The 22,108-nt window shown below is 37.9% G+C and overlaps 1 protein-coding gene across 2 annotated transcripts; it reads right to left on the reverse strand.

Moving 5' to 3' along the window:
- Positions 1-247: 247 nt before the first annotated feature.
- TSPYL4 (TSPY-like 4) lies at positions 248-2,591 on the reverse strand. 2 transcript variants are annotated; one of them, XM_012002318.1, is made up of 2 exons: positions 2,308-2,523; positions 248-2,130 (listed from the first exon to the last, which is right to left on the reverse strand). In XM_012002318.1, the coding sequence occupies exons 1-2, from the start codon at positions 2,464-2,466 to the stop codon at positions 1,222-1,224; spliced, it is 1,068 nt and encodes a 355-aa protein (XP_011857708.1). In that variant the 5' UTR covers positions 2,467-2,523; the 3' UTR covers positions 248-1,221. The 2 variants fall into 2 exon arrangements, with proteins under 2 accessions (XP_011857708.1, XP_011857707.1); XM_012002317.1 differs by having other exon boundaries at positions 248-2,591.
- Between the last annotated feature and the right edge of the window lie 19,517 nt (positions 2,592-22,108).

Here is a 22,108-nt window from a genome sequence, read left to right on the forward strand (position 1 = left end):
AGAGCAAATTAAACAAAAAGTCTGCTTTGCCAGTTTTGTTTTCTGTTCATGAGCTAAAACTGCTTCAGCATGAAAGGGAAGAAAAGAAGGGATGGGAGGGAGAGGGGAAGGGGGAGGGAGAGAAAGAAAGAGACACAGAGACAGAGGCATAAGAAGTCTCACATTCCAGAAATATCTCTCCCTCAATGCTCCAACTCTGGCAACTTTGTCATGTTCAGAGTGGGAGCAGGCGGGGAAAAGAGGAAATGCCTAAAGAAGTTGCTCAGATTAAGGATGGTTTGTTGGCTAGCAATCAGAAAGACTAAGCTGGAAGGGACTGCGTTCCAGCCTTGCTTTGGGCACTGCCACATATGACTGCCCATCCTGATGGCAGGGGGTGTTCCTGTGAGCTCCCTGGGAGCTACGTCTACAGATAGTTCCTGAAGGCAGACAATGGTGGCCTAAGCAAAGTTCAACCAGAAGGTGAGAGCAAGTAGGGCTGGGCTATAGCACAGGCTTCATACTTACCAGTAGCTGGTCATGATGTAGAGTAACCAAAGGTACAGGAACACCAATGTGATATCATAGAACACTTTTCATCTATTACCTCATTCATGCCTAGCAGTCACCCACCAGCCACCAGCTTGTTCTACCAGATAACCAGTAGGGTGGATGGCACAAGCCCAGGAAGGCAGCTGGGATCCAGTTGGTGGCAGTCTGGAATGTCCAATTTGGGTTGACGGCTGGGTTAAGATATCAGTTTTGTCTTGCAGTGGTAATACCTAAAGAGCTTACCATAAGTACATGGGTATCAGGTACACAGCCAGCATAAAGTATGAAGCCCAGTCAGTTATTTGTGAAGATGTATCAAGATTCTTTGTGGTACAGAACCACCTAAACTGGGAGAAGACCACGGTCACAGACAGGGTCCAAGCCATGCAAAGAAAGGCAGTATGGTACAGTACATCTTTAGTATCATGTTTGGCATAGAAGCCGTAGAAGGCCATGCACTTGAAACATGTTAACACAATGCAGAAAAGCATGAAGGTCCAGAGGAAGAATGGCATGGGCAGGTAAGCCAATAATCTTGCAACTGATTACTGAAGATTTAGAAGAACCAAAGGAAAAGATAATCCGCAGTATGAAGAGAAAGCAGACAGAAGACTGCATGCTGTTGGCCAAGCATAGGTCCAAGAGGAGGTGGTAAGGAAACTTGTGCAGAAGCTTCTCACAGGACAGAGATTAGCCAGACTGGAACCTGAAGGATCTGGCGCTCTCCACTGGCTGCCTTGGTGGGCCTCGAATTCCTCTACGGGGCCCTTCACCCATCAGGTAGTATTGTAGGGGATTGGGCCACAGTTCTCCTTTGATAATCTCTGCAATTCTGTCGAATTCTAGAAGGCTGTGGTCTGAAAACCAGTTGAAGAAACTAGGGATAGTGTTCCCTTCCCGGTTTCTGTGGATATGAGCCTGGGGATCTTGGCCTCGGTGCCAGCGGATTGGAGTGGAAAGAGACACCACTCGCCCAGAGGATCTGCGCTCATATTCCTTGACGAGCCCCTCATTTCGGAAGTAGGGGTTGCCCTGAAAGATGAACTTGAATTTGCAGCCTGCTCTGGGGTGTTTAAGCTCCTCCACCTCCAAATTGATCATGTACCTCAGCATGTCTTCATCTTGGCCACTGATCATAGGTGACAGCTGGGGGTGGTTTCGAAAGGCAGTGACCCAGAAACCTGGGATATTTTGGATAATGAAACTTCTGCGCTGCATGTGGAGCCTTCGCATGCGGCCAAACTTGCGCTCAAGCTGAAGGAAGGCCCTGTCAGCCTGGGCATTTACGTTTGACAACTCTTGATCGATGGCCTCCAGCGAGTCCATGCAGTTATTGATCTTCGGGGCCCTGGGCCGTGTCTCCTCTTTCACCCCTCCTGCCACCTTTTTTTCCTTCTGCACTACCTTCTTTTCCTCCATCACCGCCCCTGCTTCTCCCTCCTTTTCCACCGCTGCTGACATGGCGCACTTTTTAGTCGTCACTTCCTTGGCCTTCTTCCCGGCTATCATCTGAGACCCCAACCCCCCTGCGCCACAGGCTTCTAGAGCCTTCTGCCCAGCAGGGCCACGGGGCTCTCCAAGCTGACAGCCATTTTTCTGGCTGTTATCAGCAGCCTCGGAGGCAGAGGCTGCTTCCAGACCTTTCGTAGAAGGTGGAGCATCCTCCTGCCCGGCTTTGGTCGCCACACAGCCGCGACTCCCGGCAACTGGGACGCGGAGCGCGGGGCCGCAGTCAACAGGATCCCGGGATGCACCTCCCTCCGCAGCGGTCTCCAGGCTGCCCCCACCTGTGTTCGCCATCACCTGTGTCGCCTCGGTTTCTTCATGGAGCACTTGGCACTGGTCTAGGTCCGGATCTCCTGAGGCATGGTCGGGAGCAGCCAGGTCGCCGGTTTGGGCGACAGGGAGCTTGTTGCCCCCATCCAGGCCGCTCATTTTGGTAGAAGTCAGACTGGCGGTAGAGGGAGAGTTCCTTGTCCTCCGCAGCGGCCGCACTCTGCCCGAAACGTCTAGCGCCACCCCTCTTTTACTCGCCGCGGTGCTACCATGGCAACCGGTGATGTCAGAGCGGTAGCGTCCTAACATCGCGCGAGAACTCTGCGCCGGTGACTACGCTTATCAATCCGTCGTATTCCTTTGTCTTCTTGTCACAAAAAGAATTTCATCAATCTGGAAAGGGAGTTTTACTTACGTAAATGGATGTAGACCAGACTCAAACATGTGAGAACTGTGTTAATGTGGATTTATAAGCCTCTGAATTTCTAAGGCACCTAAGCTATTGTTTCTTAAAATAAGGTTAGTTACTGTCTATTCAAGTCAGTTCATAGGGCTTCTCGTGAGTAGGAAAGTGGATTCACAAACTCACAGGTTTTCCTTCTTTAAGGTATGGATTCTTGGCTATTACCAAAGAATTTAGATGAGCAGAGTTTGATTTTTAAAGAGAAGTGTTACTATGTTTAGTGTTATTTTTAAAATTAAGGAGCAGCTGAAAGGCAAACTTCTAACAAGACATAATAAAGGAATATTTCAATTTGTCTTACAGATTTTAAAGTTTATATAATTTGGCCAACATCTACAAAGCAAGTGGACAATATTTCCTCTTCACTTTTAACTAATAAAGAGTAGCAAAATGTTTTTCCTTACGTAGAGGTGACTGGCACAGGAGCACAAATTGAGGCTTTTAAGCGGTACTGAAAGAAATATCTCAGGGGATTTTAATTTCTAAACTGATGCATATGTTCTTTTCCTCAGGTTACAATCTTAATCTAAAAGTGTTTCCTGCTTCATAATGCCTGTAGACGTGAAGCTAACAAATCTTTGCCAAAATGTGTTCATGTGGTAATTCACTGCAGCACAGGAGCAACAATCAGCTATGTGCGGGGGCATCTATTCTATTGTCTCTTAAAATATTTACTTTAAAAGTAAGGTTAGTTATTGTCTGTCCAAGTCAGTTAGCCCTTACAATTCATTTGATAGTGATTACCAGTACAATATGTTAGTTTGTTGGAGTGAGAATAATGGTGTTAGTCCTTGGAAAAATGCAAGACCAAAGGGAAATGTAAATTTTGCATATTTATGTTTAATGTCTTACATTTATATTCGAATAAACGGTTATGATTATAACTCTTTGTAAAAGAAACTCCATTTTGAGCACCCCAGATTATGATCACTTTCAAATACAGACTCAGAAGTACAGGTTTAGAAAAAAAGGATTTAGAGGAATGCAGCATATATACTAAGACTTCTAGCGAGGGAAGGAGTGTAGCTCTGGTTCAACTAAGATAAAGTACTGATGGAAGGTCACTGGCAGATAATACAGAGAAACAGCCTGCCTTGCAGGGTTTTTTGTATGCCTAGTCAGCCTACCAAGGACAATGTGTCCAGAATGACCTCTTTACTGCCTGCCAGCTAATCAGTTATCCCATAAGAAGTAGCAAACAAGATTCACACAACAGAGAGCAATTATTTTTCTCTCCCTCTTTCCTCTTTGTCTTAATAAACGCTCTTTTTTTATTTGTGTGGTGAAGTCAATCTGTTGAGGTATCATCTTTGTAAACAAGTAAACAATGTGTTATAATTGACTTTGTGACTTTGAATTATTGACACTGCTCTGTTTCTTTTCCAAAGAATCTTTGCACTGTTGAAAGAGTAACTCTTTTCCATTATAACCTGAGCCAAGTTGAAGAGAAGCAGGGAATACTGAAAGAAAGTTACTTTTCCATGCAGGAGGAAAAAAGAAGTTTGCTATTATATAAATTTATAGAAAAATATAAAATTACATGTGAACTTATTTTTCTTTCTATGTGTGCCAAAATTTTTTAAAGATTTATATCTCTACTACTCAAAGCATTCCTATCTCTAGCTTTTATTAGCTCTGTTACCTGAATCATTTTTCACTCATAACCACCTGGCCATTCTTTAACACTCAGTTCATGTAGATTATACTAGGCAGTTTAAATACATTAGATTTTATAAACAAAGACCCAGTGAGCACAGAGAAGTTAACATGCCCGTGGTCACATATATATTAATTGGCAAACTGCCTCCTCCCACTTTAATTACTTTACCTCCTTCCTTGATTACTTGCCATTTTGACAGTCTTCTGATTTCTGTGTAGCCCTTATGACTTTTACCATCCAACTTAGTACAGTTATGTTTCACTTAATGACAGGGGTTTTGTCATTATGGGAACATCATATAGTACATCTATCAAACCTAACTGCAATAGCCTACTACACATCTAAGCTAAACAGTATATCATATTGTTCCTAGGCTACAAACCTGAACAGCATGTTGCTGAACTGAATACTGTAGGCACTTGTAACATAATGGTAAGTATTTTTGTATCTAAACATAAGAACGATACAGTAAAAATAGAGTATTATAATTTTATGGTCCCACACTTGTATATGCAGTTCATCTTTGACCAAAATGTTATACAGCAAATGACCGTAGTTATTTATCCTCTACTTTTTAACTTTATTGGTTGTTTCATTAAGGTCAATTTTATCCCAGCTAGATAATGATGACTGCATAGCAGCTTCTGTAGCATCTACGATAGTATAGCCCAGTTACTGTCTCATAGAATGTTTTAATGAATCTTGATATTTAAGTGAAAATTTAAATTTAAATAAAAATTTTGAAAGATTTTACCAATATGAATAGTGTGACTATCCTTGTGTTTCATTTTGAGGTGTGTGGATATATAATAGTAGCTATGAGTTATATTTTACATTTTTTGCATATTAGAATAATATATATTTTGTACACAGTAAAGTCTATTCTACTGGAAATTGGCAATAAACCTTACTACACAGAAAAAACTACATCAGTGACTTATGATTCTATGGAAAAATAACGATAGAAAATGCCATGAAAATCCATGAGGTAGTTTTTATTTGCAAGGAGGAAAGATTTACTGGAAGTTCAAACATAAATTAATACAGTCTAACAGGAATGACTTTACTAAAGTATACAGTAAAGATTGGAAAATTTGTGAAATATCCCCTATTGTTACATCTTTGGCCAGTAGTTTCTTTTTCAGAATGATATAGTTTCTGGTTCATTATAGCTTACATTTATTTAGTGTTTTCTATATACATATACTTTTATGTGCTTAAATGTGTATCTCATTTAATTTTTACAAGGACCCTGTGAGGTGATATTATGACCTCCACTTCACTATGCCTCAGAAGGAATTGAGGCAATGAGAAATAAAGTGGTTTATCGAAGATTACACAGCAAGTAGTGGAGCCACAATTTGAACGAGGTAATCTGACTAGAGAGCCTGTGCACTCATTCACCGTACTATTCTGCAACCTTACACAACCTATAACATGAAAAACCACCTTCTTAGAAATAAGACTGCATGACCATCCCAATTTAATGTTGAACTTTCTTCTTTATCTTCTTTTCCTTTACCTGTCTTAGTCCATTCAGGCTGCTGTAACAAAATACCATAGAGTGGGTGGCTTGTAAACAGTAATTTACTTCTCACAGTTCTGAAGGCTGGGAATTCCAAGATCAAGGCACCAGCAGATTTGGTGTCTGGTGAGGGCCTGCATCCTGGTTCTTAGACTATAGTTTGTTGGTTTTTGTGTTTTGTTTTGTTTTGTTTTGCTGTGTCCTCACATGGAAAAAGGAGTGAGGGATCTCTCTGGGGTTTCTTTTATAATGGCACTAATCTCATAGGGCTCTAACCAGAGGTCTCTTTTATAGGGCACTGATTGCCTCCCAGAGGACCCTATCTCCAAATACTCTCACATTGGGGATTAGGTTTCAATATATTAATTTGAGGAGGACAAAGACATTCAGTCTATAGCCTGCCCCCATCCATAAAATTAGTGACAATTGTTGAGGAAGTGCCCAGTTACTAAAGAGAAACAAGAATTCATGATTCTCTGTTTCAATACCTTAATAGTTCTCAACTCATCAGATATAACATTTATTTTTTACTTTTATTTTTATTTGATTTTATTTTTAGATGGAGTCTTACTCTGTCGTGGCCAGGCTGGAGTGCAATGGCAAGATCTTGGCTCACTGCAACATCCACCTCCTGGTTTCAAGCGATTCTCCCACCTCAGTCTCCCAAGTAGCTAGGATTACAGGCGCCTGCCACCATGCCCGGATAATTTTTTTTTTTTTTTTAGTAGAGACAGGATTTCAACCATATCGGCCAGGCTGGCCTCGAACTCCCAACCTCAGGTGATCCGCCTTGGCCTCCCAAAGAGCTGGAATTACAGCTGTGAGCCACCGGGCCTGGCCAGATATAACATTTATTTTTATAACATGTTTTCCTTTCTTGAAATTCATATTGTATATCAACATGCACATTTTTTAAAGTCATTATAATAACTTAGCTGTAATTTAAAGGAAAAATAAAAGGAACGTAATTTTTAAAATATCTATTTTAAAATATAAATGCTTTGACATGCCAACACTTTATGGCATGATAAATTAGATGGTTATACCTGTAGACTCACTAGTGTATGAAACTACTGATGCAACTTGATATAGGTGTAAGGTACTAAAGACATAAGCAGCAATGCTTTTCTGAGATAGATTTTCTGAAATTTTGAGCAGCTTTATGATAAAGTTCTGGAGGAAAAGGACAGAATTTCCCCAATTCACATTTATATCTCTTTGATTATAAGACACACTTTTTTCCCCACATTTCTTTTTATTTAACTTTTAAGTTCATGGGCATATGTGCAGGATATATAGGTAAAGATGTCATTGGGGTTTATTGTACAGATTATTTCATCACCCAGATATTAAACCTAGTACCTATGAGTTATTTTTCATTATCTTCTCCCTCTCCCAACCTTCCACCCTTAGATAAACCCCAGTGTGTGTTGTTCATCCATGTGTTCTCATCACTTAGCCCCCACCTGTAAGAGAATATGTGATACTTGGTTTCCTGTTCCTGCTTTAGTTTGCTAAGGATAATGGTCTACAGTTCCATCCATGTTCCTGCAAAGGACATGATCTCATTCTTTTGTATGGCTGCATAGTATTCTATGGTATATATGTACCACATTTTCTTTAGCCTATCATTGATGGTCATTTAGGTTGATTCCATGGCTTTGCTATGTGAATAACACTGCAGTGAATATAGACATGCATGTGTCTTTATGATATAACGATTTATATTCCTTTGAGTAAATACCTATTAATGGGATTGCTTGGCCAAACAATATATCTGTTTTGAGGTCTCTGAAGAATCACCACACTATCTTCCACAATAAATGAACTAATTTGTACTCTCACCAACAGTGTATAAGCATTACTTTTTTTCCACAACCTCGCCAGCATCTGTTATTTTTTTACTTTTTAATAATAGCCATTCTGACTGGTATGAGATAGTATCTCATTGTGGTTTTGCTTTGCATTTCTCTAATAATCAGTGATGTTGAGGGTTTTTTTTATATGAATATTGGCTGCATGTATGTCTTTTTAAGAAGTGTCTGTCCATGTCCTTTGCCCACTTTTTAATAGAGTTGTTTTTTCTTGTGAATTTAAGTTCTTTATAGATGCTGGATATTAGACTTTTGTCACATGCATAGTTTGAAAACATTTTCTCCCATTCTGTAGATTGTCTTTCCACTCTGTTGATGGTTTTCTTTGCTGGGCAGAAGCTCTTTCATTTAATTAGATACCATTTGTCAATTTTTGCTTTTGTTGCAATTGTTTTTGGTGTCTCTGTCATGAAATCTTTGTCCATTCCTATGTCCAGAATGGTATTGCCTAGGTTGTCTTCCAGGGTTTTTATAGTTTTGGGTTTTACATTTAAGTCTTTAATTCATCGTGATTTAATTTTTGTATATAGTATAAGGAAGGGGTCCAGTTTCAATCTTTTGCATATGATTAGCCAGTTATCCCAGTACCATCTATTGAATAGGGAATCCTTTCGTCATTGTTTGTTTTTGTCAGGTTTGTTGAAGATCAGATACCTGTAGGTATGCAGTCTTATTTCTGAGTTCTGTATTATGTTCCATTGGTCTACGTGTCTGTGTTTGTATCAGTCCCATGCTGTTTTGGTTACTGTAGCCCTGTATTATTGTTTGAAGTTGGGTAGTGTGATACCTCGATATTTGTTCTTTTTGTTTAGGATTTCCTTGTGTATTTGGGCTCTTTTGACTTCCATTTGAGTTTTAAAATAGTTTCTTCTAGTTCTGTGAAGAATGTCAATGGTACTTTAATAGGAATAGCATTGAATCTATAAACTGCTTTGGGCAGTAGGGCCATTATAACAATATTGATTCTTCCTACTCATGAGTGTGTAATGTTTTTCCTTTATTTCATCTCTGATTTCTTTGAGCAGTGTTTTGTCATTCTCCTTGTAGAGAACTTGAACCTCCGTGGTTAGGTGTATTCCTAGATGCTTATTTATTTATTTATTTATTTAGAGATGGAGTCTCGCTCTGTTGCCCAGGCTGGAGTGCAGTGGCGCAACATCGGCTCACTGCAAGCTCTGCCTCCCGGGTTCACACCATTCTCCTGCCTCAGCCTCCCGAGGTACTTTATTTTTTTTTTTTTTTTTGTGGCTATTGTGAATGGGATTTCCCTCCTGATTTGGCCCTCAGCTTGACTGTTTTTGGTGTGTAGGAATGCTGGTGATATTTACACATTGATTTTGTATCCTGAGACTTTGCTGACATTATCAGCTTAAGGAGCTTTTGGGCTGAGACTATGGAGTTTTCTAGATACAGGATCATGTAGTCTGCAAAGCAGGATCATTTGACTTCCTCTCTTCCTATTTGGATGCACTTTATTTCTTTCTCTTGCCTGATTGCCCTGGCCAGGACTTCCAATGCTGTGTTGAATAGGAGTGGAGAGAGTGAGCATCCTTGTGTTGTGCTGCTTTTCCGGAAGAATGTGTCCAGCTTTTGCCTATTCATTATGATGTTGGCTGTGGGTTTGTCATAGATGGCTCTTGTTATTTTGAGGTATGTTCCTTCAATACTTACTTTATTGAGAGTTTTTAACATGAAAGGAGTGTTGAATTTTATTGAAGGCCTTTTCTGCATCTATTGATATAATCATATGGTTTTTGTCTTCAGTTCTGTTTATGTGATGAATCACATCATTGATTTGTGTTTGTTAAACCAACCTTACATCCCAAGGATAAAGCCGTTTTGATCATGGTAGATAAGCTTTTTGATGTGCTCCTGGATTTGGTTTGCTAGTAGTTTGTGGAGAACTTTTGCATTGATGTTCAGCAAAGATATTGACCTGAAATTTTCTTTTTTTGTTGTATCTCTGCCAGGTTTTGGTATCAGGATGATGTTGACCTCATAGAATAAATTAGGGAGGATTCCCTCCTTTTCTTTTTTTTTTTTTTTGAATAGTTTCAGTAGGAATGATACTAGTTCTTCTTCGTACATCTGGTAGAATTCAGCTGTAAATCTCTCTGGTTCTGGGTTTTTTTGTTTTTTGCGTTTTTTTGGTTGGTAGGCTTTTTATTACTGATTAAATTTCAGAACTCACTATTGGTCTGTTCTTGGATTCAATTTCTTCCTAGTTAAGTCTTAGGAGGTTGTATGTATCCAGGAATTTATCCATTTCTTCTAGATTTTCTACTTTATGAGCATAGAGGTGTTCATAATATTCTCTGATGGTTGTTTGTATTTCTGTAGGGTCAGTGGTAATATCCTCCTTGTCACTTCTGATTGTGTTTATTTGAATCTTCTATGTTTTTGTCTCTATTAGTCTAGCTAATGGTCTGTTTTATTAATATTCTCAGAAAACCAGCTCCTGGATTTGTTGATCTTTGAAATGTTTTTTTGTGTCTAAATCTCCTTCAGTTCAGCCCTGATTTTGGTTATTTCTTGTCTTTTGCATGCTTATGATTTGTTTGCTCCTGGTTCTTTCTTTCTTTTACTTGTGATAATTAGGTTTTTAACTTAAAATCTTTCTAACTTTTTGATGTGGGAATTTAGTGCTATAAATTTCCTTCTTAACATTGCCTTAGCTGTGTCCCAGAGATTCTGGTATGTTGTATCTTTATTCTGATTAGTTTCAAAGAACTTCTTGATTTCTGCCTTAATTTCATTATTTACTCAAAAGTCGTTCAGGAGCAGTTATTCAATTTCCATGTAATTGTATGGTTTTCAGTGAATTTATTTGTCTTGATTTCTAATTTGATTTTGCTGTGGTTCAGGAGATTTTTTGTTATGACTCTGTGCCCACCAAGGCTCTGTCTACAATGGCAGTCATCAGGGGGAGGGGAGTAAACAGCACTCCCACATGCTTGGGGGGCAATGAAAGCAAAATCTGCCCATACAGACGTGCTAGCAAAGCAATGTGGAGAGTTGCTGTCAGCCCAGGGGAAGCTGCAGTATGAGGAGACAGCATGCAGGCTGGCACATGGCTGTAGTGGCCACCCCACTGGAGCTCTCTGCTGGTTAAGCATGGTCCGCCAGCACAGAAGGTATGGTATGGGCCCCCAGGGAACCCGAGACCACCGTGCAAGCAGGAGTAGCCAGGCTGGGGCCCCAGGAGAGGCCAGCAAATCAAGGGGTGCTCAGGTCAGACCTGCCCTGTCTGACAGGCAAGACCACTCTGCAGAGTTCAGATCTGACAGTTCCTCTAGGGTTAACATCTCCTATGGGAGCAAGTCGAGCCTAAAGGGGATAGCCATCCCTGGTTGTACTCTGCTACAGATGCTCCCACATCAAACCCTCTGGGTTGTGCATCAGCCGACTTGCTGCCCCTAACCCTTCTCTAAATAGCTCTCTCTGCCAGCTTGAGTGTCCATGGTGGTCAAGGGGTTCCCTTCTGCCAGGGTTCCAGAGGCTGCGTGAGAGTAGGTTGCTCCTTGCCAGTTCAACTCACCCATTCCTCTGGAGCCAGTGGAAGTCAGGAATGAGTCCTGGTACGCAGTAGCCCCATGCAGGGTTCCCAGCTTTCTCCCTTTTTAACCCCATTTCTTCTTCCACATTTTAACATCTCTGAAATGACTATCCATGATATAATCAATGGTGTCTTACAACTGCTACCAGCAGAACAGCAGTCATGGCATACTAGTCATCCAGGAGGTGTGAACTTGGCTATTAGTCTTGCCGACATGATTGGACAACTGCAACCTCTTGACGTTTCAATCAGTAAACTCTTTAAGAGCCATTCGAGGAAGGAAAATCAGTCTTATTTGTTCCCTGAAAATATTATGTTGATATCTTCTGGTAAGATCAAGAAAGTGCCAGCACCAAAACTTGCAGAATGAGTACTGGAGGCTTAGGGGGAAAAAATCCCAGAAGCATACTGTTATTAGTACTAGAACATTCTACTAAGATATATTGTCATCATCAAAATTATTCAAGAATTTTGAATAGAAATTAATTACTATTATAAATGGGAAAATAACTAGAATAGTGAAACTAGTTTATAGTGAAACTAGTTTATTTCACTGATAATTTACTTTGTATATATACCTATGAGTGATATATATATTTTTAAAACTACATTTTTAAAATCAAAAGGTCTTTCAATATGTATGCAATAAAAATCCTAAGAATTAGAAAGCTTTGTGTCACAGTTTAACTGAAAGTTCTTTTCTTTCTTTTTCTTTCTCTTTCTTAGTGTTTACTAATGGCTTATCTTACATTCAATACTTTGAGAGCAGATGAAATAAATCACTTGTAAAAATACAACACATATCTAAAAAGTGCAAATTTTTTGTTTTCATATGTGAAATATTCATGTGCCACATAATGATATTTCAGCAAATGACGGATCACATATCCAACAGTGAAATTATGATGGAGCTGAAAATTTCCTGTTGCTTAGTGTCATCATAGCCTGAGTAATGTTGTAGCCCTCATAACGTCATAGTATAACTCATTACTCATGCATTGGTGGTAATGCCGTTATAAACAAACCTACTACACTGCTAATCATATAAAAGTATAGCACATACAATTAGGTACAGTACATAATACTTGATAAAACATAAACAACTATGTTACTGGCTTATGTATTTACTATATGTTATTGTAAAGTATATTTTTTCTGCTTATTAAAAAGAAAACTTAACTATAAAATAGCCTCAGGCAGATCCTTCAGGCGGTATTCCAGAATAAGGCATTTTTATCACAGAAGATGAAAACTCTGTGTTATTGCCTCTGAAGACCTTCTGTTGGGACAAGATGTTGAGGTAGAAGACAGTGATATTGATAATCCTGAGCCTGGGTGTGCCTAGGCTAATGTGTGTGTTTTTGTCTTCATTTTAAACAAAAAAGTTTAAAAAGTTAAAAGAAAAATTAGAAAAAGCTTATAAAGATATAAATATTTTTGTACAGCTGTACAATATTTGTGTTCTAAGCTAAATGGTATTATAAAAGAGTCAAAAAGTTTTAAAAAGTTAAAACATTATAAAGTAAAAATTTGCAGTAAGCTAAGGTTAATTTATTATTGGAGAAAAAATTTTTTTATAAATTTAGTGTCCCAAAGTGTACAATGCTTATAAAATGTACAGTAGCATATTAGTCCATTTTCACACTGCTATAAAGAACTACCTGAGACTGGGTAATTTATAAAGAAAACAGGTTTAATTGACTGACAGTTCCGCATGCCTGGGGAGCCCTCAGGAAAGTTACAATCAAGACAGAAGGTGAAGGGGAAGTAAGGCACATCTTACCATAACAAAGCATGAGAGACAGAAGGAGAGCGAGCGAGCAAGCCACACACTTTTAAACCCCCAGATCTCATGAGAACTCACTATCAAAAGAACTGTAAGGGGGAAGTCTGCCCCCATGATTCAATCACCTCCCACCAGGCCCCTCTGACACATGAGGATTACAGTTTGAGATGAGATTTGAGTGGGGATATACAGCCAAACCGTATCAAGTAGTGTACAGTAATGTCCTGGACCTTCACATGCGCTTACCATTCACTCACTGACTCACCCAGATCAACTTCTAGTCCTGCAGGCTCCATTCATGGTAAGTGTCCTATACAGGTATACCATTTTAAAATCTTTTATGCTATCTTTTTACAGTAGTTTTTCTATGTTTAGATATGTTTAGTTACACAAATACTTGCCATTGTGTTCCTATTGCTTATAGAATTCAGTACAGTAACATGCTGCACAGGCTTGTAGCCTAGGAGCAATAGGCTATACCATAGAGCCTACATGTGTAGTAGGCTATAGCATTTAGGTTTGTGTAAGTATACTGTATGATGTTCACACAATGATGAAATTGCCTAACGACACATTTCTCAGAATGTATCCTCATTGTTAAGTGAAACATGACTGAACTGCTATATTCTAGACTTAAAAAATAATGAATTTTTCATCTACATGAATGTTTTGAGCTGGAAAATTATTTTATATAGGGTACTATCCCTCACATTCACGATGTCTAGCATCCCTAACGCCCTTAATGAATACCAGCCGCAGCCCTATTCATCGTAATAACCAAAATTACTCCTGGAAATTTCCCAAATACCCCCTAGAGGGAGGTATGCATATACATTGAGAATCAAGTTTTCTAAATGCCTGTAGCTATGATATTCCCATTCCTGGTCACTAGAGGGAGGAAGTAGTCTTTAGGATGATAATATGATTCTGTTTTGTCTGCCTTCAAAGTTCAAGTTTAAGCTAATATAGATCAGCTTGGCAAAAATAGATCATATTTCAATAAAATGACTGTGGCATAGTTTCTCAACATACATTTGGTACTCTGTGTATTATTACAGTGGAATCACAATCTCTATTTAGGCTATCACTGTTACAAAATTAACATTTACTCAGGCTAATTATCTAGTTGTGATCACTGCCTGTGATAATACTTTGGAAAAAAAGAAAAAAAAAAAAAACTCATATGCTCCTGCTTTCACCAGTCTTAAGAGAAACCAGAGACAAAGGCCCTGACCTGAATGACCCCACACCTTTGTATGCTGGTTAAAGATGCACCCTTTGAAATCAAACAGATCTGACTTCAAGTCCCAGTTCTGTTACTTACTAGCTGTTTAATTTGGGCAAGTCACTTCACCTCTCTAAGCCACAATTTACTCCTATACAAAATGAATATAATAAAACAACTTACAGAATTTTGAAGGTGAAATGAGATATCTATGAAGTGTTTTTCACAGTATGCTTTCAATAAATAGAAGCTGACTTGCTCATTTTTATTATTTTTATACTAAGAATTAAATAATATTGTAGGCAGTATAAAATCAATGTCAAATTCTATTATGGAACTGTAATTGTATAAAAGTTCAGTTCAGAAACAAAAGTCATCCATGTAAAATAAGTGAAAGGTTTGTGGAAGAAAAGAAGAGTTGAATTGGACCAAGTAGGATACCATTTGAATAATCTGAGGAAGTCATGAAACACTGGCACATAGTAATAATGTTTGTCCACTATGTTGCAGTTAATTCCTAATGATTCTAGGCATATGGTATTTTGGGCTAATAGGGAAAACAATCCTTTTTGCTCTAACTAAAGTGCTTTACTACATTCTTCCACATATCACTTTAAAGACTTTATAAAATATCTTAAGAAAAAACTAGCTGCATCAAATATATACTTTTAATAGCTGACTTTAAGCAGACTTGGTTGTTCAAAGTCATATTTTCTGTGAGGAACATACAGTCTGTATTTCAAACCAAGTTTGACCTGAAAATCTTTGCTTATAATAGATTAACACATTAAGTCATCAATATTGGATCAAGACTGGAACACAGGCACTCTCTGAAATCACATTCCAATTGAACATCTACCATGCTAAGAAATGTAAGATATAGAGATGAAGAAGGCACAATCTTCTGCTATGATAGAGCTATACTTTAGTAAAGAACAGCTAAATACAAATAAATAGAGAGTAAAAATTTTCTGGGAAAAGAAAACAATTCTGGAAAAAGAGGGTCCTGAAATATAAGGTGATTACACCTTGTAAACATTCTATTTCTGGGAGCTGTAAGGCCTTAAATAAACAAGCCCACTCTTGCCTAATATACTTAGTGCTCAATGCTTGCCTTGAAATTACATTTCCCTCATTGTTGATGAAATTGGAGAGGAGTTATCAAAACTGACCCAAGAGAAGTTTGGCCATTAAATAAAATGGTTAACAACAAGAACATGTTGTACCATGCACCTGTTTTTAAAGTCATCTGAACACAACTCTTAATTGTATTGTCCGAAGTTAAGTTGGAGTTTGGTGAAGAGGATGATAATTAAGTACTACATGCCTCTTATAAGTAATCGCTCTATTGACTAAACCTCATAAATATACATTGTTTATTTATTAGTGATATCAATAGTTATTTACATCGCAGCAGCCAAACTCCAGAGAAATATTAAAATATTTGAACTGCTTTGGTCCATTCTATTTCTCTGAGGGAAAGTACAACAAAGCAATTTAATTCAGGCAGTAGATATCAAAAATTACATTTTTAAAGACAGGATACAGTTATCTGATAGGATTTGGAGACCTTCTATTGTTTAACATAAACATATCCCTTTTAAAAGCTACTTGTGAATGAATTAGAAATAACTTTCAACTAAGACCAAGCTATTCAAACTTAATTAAGATTTTAGATATATTTTTATGGCGAATTTAGTTACAGGCTGCTTTATTATGGTGCAAGGTGTCTTAGCTGGAAATGAGAAGCCCTAATTGAATGCAGCCCATGTTACTTTTGTCTTGGATAATACACTTCTCTTTCCTGAGCCCCTATTTCCCTATCCATTAAATGGAAATAGTGACACTGAAACTACAAAATGAGAGCATATATGGAAGTTACTGATATATCTAATAATTTGTTGAGATCATGAAGACAGAGATATGTACTTGATGCAGAATTAGATATCCAAAGCCCAAATTGTGACCCCACAGGGTAGGGAACTTATTTGTGATTAATAATATAGGTAAATGTCTTGTTTTGCTTTGTTTTTATAATGGAAACAATTCAGGAAATTGAATCAACAGGAGATGAAGCAGAAGCAGCAACTGAGTTTAGGGCAATGGTTCCCAAATGATTGATAGCAAGCATTAGAATCACTTGGCACATTGGTTAAAACCTGGTTTCTAGGCCTCACCTTCAGAGTTCTGTTTCAGTAGGTCATGGGTGGGGTTCGAAAACCTGCATTTCTAATAAGATCCAAGTGGTGCATATACTGCTGGTCTGGAGAACACTTTGTGATCCACAGCTTTAGGGTAATGGAAAGGAGCAGTTGGAGCTGAAGAAGTCAGAGAAAAGCATCTTGTAAGCATCTAAATGGTCATAAATGGAAAGGGAAGCTCAGAGAGATTCTTGAGAGGGCCCCAGGGAATGTCAATCCTGTTTACAGCACATGTCCTTAGCAGACTTCACTTCAATGACCAGAGGATGACAGACCTCAGTTTGTAAACTAAGAGAATCTTGAGAAAGATCAATTTTGGCCTGGAATTGAAAGAGAAATAAGTTTTTAAAAAGTAATTTCATTATTAGAATTATAAATAAAATCATGCAACAGTAAGAACTTACAAATAAGATCTTGCAAGTAGAGTCAGCAATTTTTACCACAGAGAAGCCAAAAGACTGGAGATGGGCAAATGAAGTTCCATTTTTTAAACTCTCAACGATATTTTAAAATCTATTTATTGAGGTATAATTTACTTACACTAAAATACATAAATCTTAAAATGTATAATTGGTCAAGTTTTGAAAAGTGGATACATCTGTGTTATCACCCAACTCAAGATATAGAGCACTATTACCCCTGCAAATGTGCTCAAAATTTACCGTTACTCCCCTCAACCTTGAGGCTACCATTCCTGGGATTTCTATCACCATAGAAAAGTTTTCTATGCTAGTAAACTTCATATGCATGGAATCATATAATATACTCCTTTGACATCTTTCACTTAACATGTCTCTGGGATTCATCCATGTTGATGATCAATAGGTTGTTCCTCTTTATTGTCGAGTGGTGTTCCATTGTATGAACACACCATAATTTGTCCATTCACTTGCTTGTTGGTGAACATTTGGGCTGTTGCTAGTTTGGGGCTGTTATGAATAAAACTGCTATGGCCATTCTTGTGCTACATGTAGATTATACTTTAATAAAGAAAACAACAAATACCAATTATCTATTAAAACATCTTTGGACACTTTAAAAGAGCAAATAGTGATCAACAGAAGTCAAGCATATCACTAAGAAATCATTTCCTTTTCTGACAAGGGAATATCAAAGATGACACCTGCTGTTAGGAGTTTTAAAGAGCTCTTTTGCTGAATTCAGGTTAATTCCATTCTGCAAGACCACAGGGGGAAAACTATGAAATAGATATCCTGAAACTCCACGATATACCAGGCTCTTTGCAATAGCTGGATGCTTATAAGTTGGCAAATTTGAGTCAATTTGACAAAACTAGGAAGGCAGTATGTATTCCCTAACTTAAGGAGTTCAAGAAAAGGTAATCCATGATTCTCAAACTCAGCTGCACCTGAGGCTGTAATTTAATTGGTTTGGAGTACAGTCTGGGCATCAGTATTTTTTGAAAGTTCAAAGCTATATATAAAATGATCAGCCAGGTTTGATAACCATGAAGCTACATGACTATTTGTCTGAAAGTAAATTAAATGAGAAATTAAAACTGAGAGGAAGATAAATGGAAATTTTAATTGATTGCATATTATATGCTAGACATGATGCTTGCTGTTTGTCTAACCTCTTTATTATATTAATACTTGAAATCTCTTAGCACAGTGTCAGGCACAAAGTCAGCTCTCAGATGTTTCTGTTGTTATCCTCTCTGTAACCTTATAATGCAGTCTCCAAATGCATCCTAAAACATTAGCTTATACTGCAAGTTTTATTAACCCTACATTATGGATAAGGAAACCAAGACTCAGAGTAGTTTATTTTGGCAAACGCCATACGTGGTAATTATAAAACCGGGATTTAATCCTAATTTACAGCTAGTATGCCTTCTCTGCCCATCAGGTCATATATAAGACATGTAGGTATTCACAAAAATTAGTAGCTTAGCTGAATAACCCTTTCCTTTTTAATTAAACCGTTTCCTTTTACCTGTTCTCAAAGAAATTACCTTAAATACAAATCCTAAAAAAAGTGAAGCCAAAAAGTAGACATCCACGTTTTTCCTAATGTGGCTTGATAGAAACTCCTCTGTAGGTCTTGACAACCTCTGAGGTCAGAGGGAATGGATTAAGATGGCCCTTCAGAGCTTAAAGCACTTAACATGGAGGAAGTACTGCTTCCAAGTAAAACACCTCCCATAATAATAAATGCAGAGAGAGCATACCTGTCACTTCTATATAGTCTAGGATTTTAATTATATAATAATGTTGAAGGAAAGGAAGTCAGTCCTGAGGGGGATGGTCAACTCCTCTCAGCCAGGCTGGTCCTCTCTGAGTTTGCTTGTTGATGTTTTGAATGTGTATATTTGCTAGAGAAAAAGAGGAAACATTCAAGGAATGGTACCCCCCTCAATGAGTCTGAGTTCCTCAAGGGCAAAGACAACCTTTATTATCCCATTCAATCCTTACTTATGCTAGTATTCAATAAACAACTACTGCAAGATTACAATTACAGACCACTAATTTTCAAAAAGTATGCTTCTTCAAGTAGTACGCATTAATTGAACTGACTTAAGGCAGAGCTAGACTCAGATATTTTCCTTTTCTGTTGCTAGCCAACTGGTAAAATACAACTGAAAATATTTTCTGAACATCATGTACATTTGTAAACTAAAAATAGAGCATTTGGTTGGGTACGGTGGCTCACACCTGTAATCCCAGCACTTTGGGAGGCCAAGGCAGGCGCATCACCTGAGGTCGGGAGTTTGAGACCAGCCTGACCAACATGGAGAAACCCCATCTCTACTAAAAACACAAAATTAGCCGGGCATGGTGGCGCATGCCTATAATCCCAGTTCCTGGGGAGGCTGAGGCAGGATAATCCCTTGAACCCAGGAGGTGGAGGTTGCAGTGAGCTGGAAGGTCGCCTTCTGCCGAGATCATGCCATTGCACTCCAGCCTGGGCAACAAGAGCAAAACTCCGTCTCAAAAAATAAAAAATAAAAAAAAGAGCATTTTACTTTAGAAAATATGAATATATGAGTCTTAAATGTTACTAAAAATTAAACCAATATAACTGTGTCGATTTGGCATCCAAATCTACCCTACCTATATCAAAAAAGTGTTGCACAGTACATTTTGCAAAATATTCAATGCATCTGAAGTACTCAAGAACAGTTCATTAAAGAAATTTTACTCACCTTCTTTTTACCCACTGGCCTTGCATTTTAGCAAGATAACCCTTATCTTAGTCACAAGAAGTTTCAGGAGAAGAAAGTATTAACATGTTTAATTTTTAGATATTTTATATGCTTTCAGTTATTCCTCAGGAAGTCAAGAGTCATGCTGTCCTATATAATTTTAGATTTACTAGTAGCCACATTAAACAATGGCAAAATGAGGATAATTTTTCAATATATTTTAACACAATGTCAAAAATATTTCAACATGCCATCAATCTGAAAAAAATTGAGATATTTTAACATTTTTCTTTCCATACTGTCTTCAAACTCCAGTGTGAATTTTCTATTTATAGATCTCAATTCAGACTAATCACATTTCAAGTGCTCAATAGCCACTGGTGGCTAAAGGTACGGTATTGGACAACACACATCTAGAGTCTAATCCCCTTCTATCTCCAGTATAATCAACTTAAAATGTACCAAGTGTATAAAAGGCGACCCGAAATTAAGTAGTGCTCTGTTAAAATGCAAGTGAAAGATTAAATGTCAAAAGTGTTTGGACCTTTTCTAATGACTAAAAGGGGAAATATTGTTATTTAGGAATGCCTTTGCATATCTTTTTGACATTTTTCCATTTGCTCACTAAGTCTTTCTGAGCACTAGGTTATTTTGTTCTTTTTCCCCATCTGAGTTATTTTGTCATTCAATATTTATCTGCTGACAACTGTGTGCAAAACATTATACTAGATGGGCCAGGCGTGGTGGCTCACGCCTGTAATCCCAGCACTTTGGGAGCCTGAGGCGGGCGGATCACGAGGTCAGGAGATGGAGACCATCCTGGCTAACATGGTGAAACCCTATCTCTACCAAAAATACAAAAAATTAGCAAGGCATGGTGGCACGCGCCTGTCGTCCCAGCTACTCAGGAGGCTGAAGCTGGAGAACTGCTTTAACTAGGGAGGCGGAAGTTGCAGTGAGCCCAGATCCTGCCACTGCACTCCAACCTGGGCAAGAGTGAGACTCTATCTCAAAAAGAAAAAACATTATGCTAGATGCAACGAACCATGTAAAATACACTGCATCTCCACTTTCACAAAGTTTCCAAACTGCTAAGAGAGGAAAAGAGTAAACATGTGAAAAACATAAAAATATAATCTCTGTATTTTATTTTACTGTATCACTCTGTCGATTCTTTATCAGTCCTTCCCCAGTTCCCCAATGAAGGAAATGGACTTTATCTTCTTACTGTTTTTCTCTATTTGTGGAATTCACTGTAATGAATAATTATGTGTTATTTTCTGGAACAGAGGTCCCTGCAAAGTACACTAAGTGCATAAAGAAACATTTATCTCCTCTACAGGGAATATAAAGACTAAAAGGCAGAGGAATTACCAAGGGCAGGCCTTGAAGGATCTGATAGAAGAGAGTGGTGAGGAAGTCTGAAGGAAAAAAAACGGAAGTTTTCACAGATGAGAAAGTATGAAAATGAGGAATACATCACATATGATAGGTACTCCCTTCATACAAGTTAATAAAAAGAAGAGCCTGAATAACCTGAGAATATAATTTATGGAGATAGAAATGGAGGATTTGAGCAACTGAAGGGGAGGTGGTGCTGCATAAGCTATATGGAAAAAAGTGACTAAGCAGTTGCAACTGCTAACATTTTAAAGCAAACTACCTTGGAAGATACCAAACGTACCATGCCCTGTTTTCTTCTCTTTGGGATAAGGTCTATTGCGTCCCTTTAAGGACTTTAATGATTCCATAATTTTTAATTAACATGAATTTAAGGATTTTAATGATTTTAATCCATTAAGGTCTTTAATGGATTATAGGACTTTAATGATTCCATACTTTTTAATTAACATGAACAATTTCATTCAAGCATAACATTTATGGGTAAGGTGAAAAATAAGAAATCTAGCAGAACAACATGCTTTTATTTTACCATCATGCATAAAAAGGAAGACAAATATGCCAATGGTACACTTCCAATTTGTCAGAGCAATTTCACAGTATTTAAGCAATTTAGGAAAAAAGACACATCACTTACTAAGTTGTTACCAGGGAAAATTATCATGTAAGACAATCAAATTAAACCACACTTTTGTAGATTATTTTTCCATGAAGGCAATTTGACACGCCTAACAAAGACCAAGTTGTTCAAACTATGTTTCTAGGAATATAGTTTAACAGAAACAAGAACAAGTTGAAAACTGTTATGAATATTCATATGTCTCTATATTGTACAGGAAAGTAAAGACTATTGTTCTTCCAAATGTTCCCAATTGAAATCAAAAGAATGTCTGCACAGCTCAATTTTCACAATAAGTTTAGAAACAGAAAAAAAATAAGATTTT

The sequence above is a fragment of the Mandrillus leucophaeus genome, unplaced genomic scaffold (genome assembly GCF_000951045.1).
Source record: "Mandrillus leucophaeus isolate KB7577 unplaced genomic scaffold, Mleu.le_1.0 Scaffold683, whole genome shotgun sequence".
NCBI lineage: Eukaryota > Metazoa > Chordata > Mammalia > Primates > Cercopithecidae > Mandrillus > Mandrillus leucophaeus.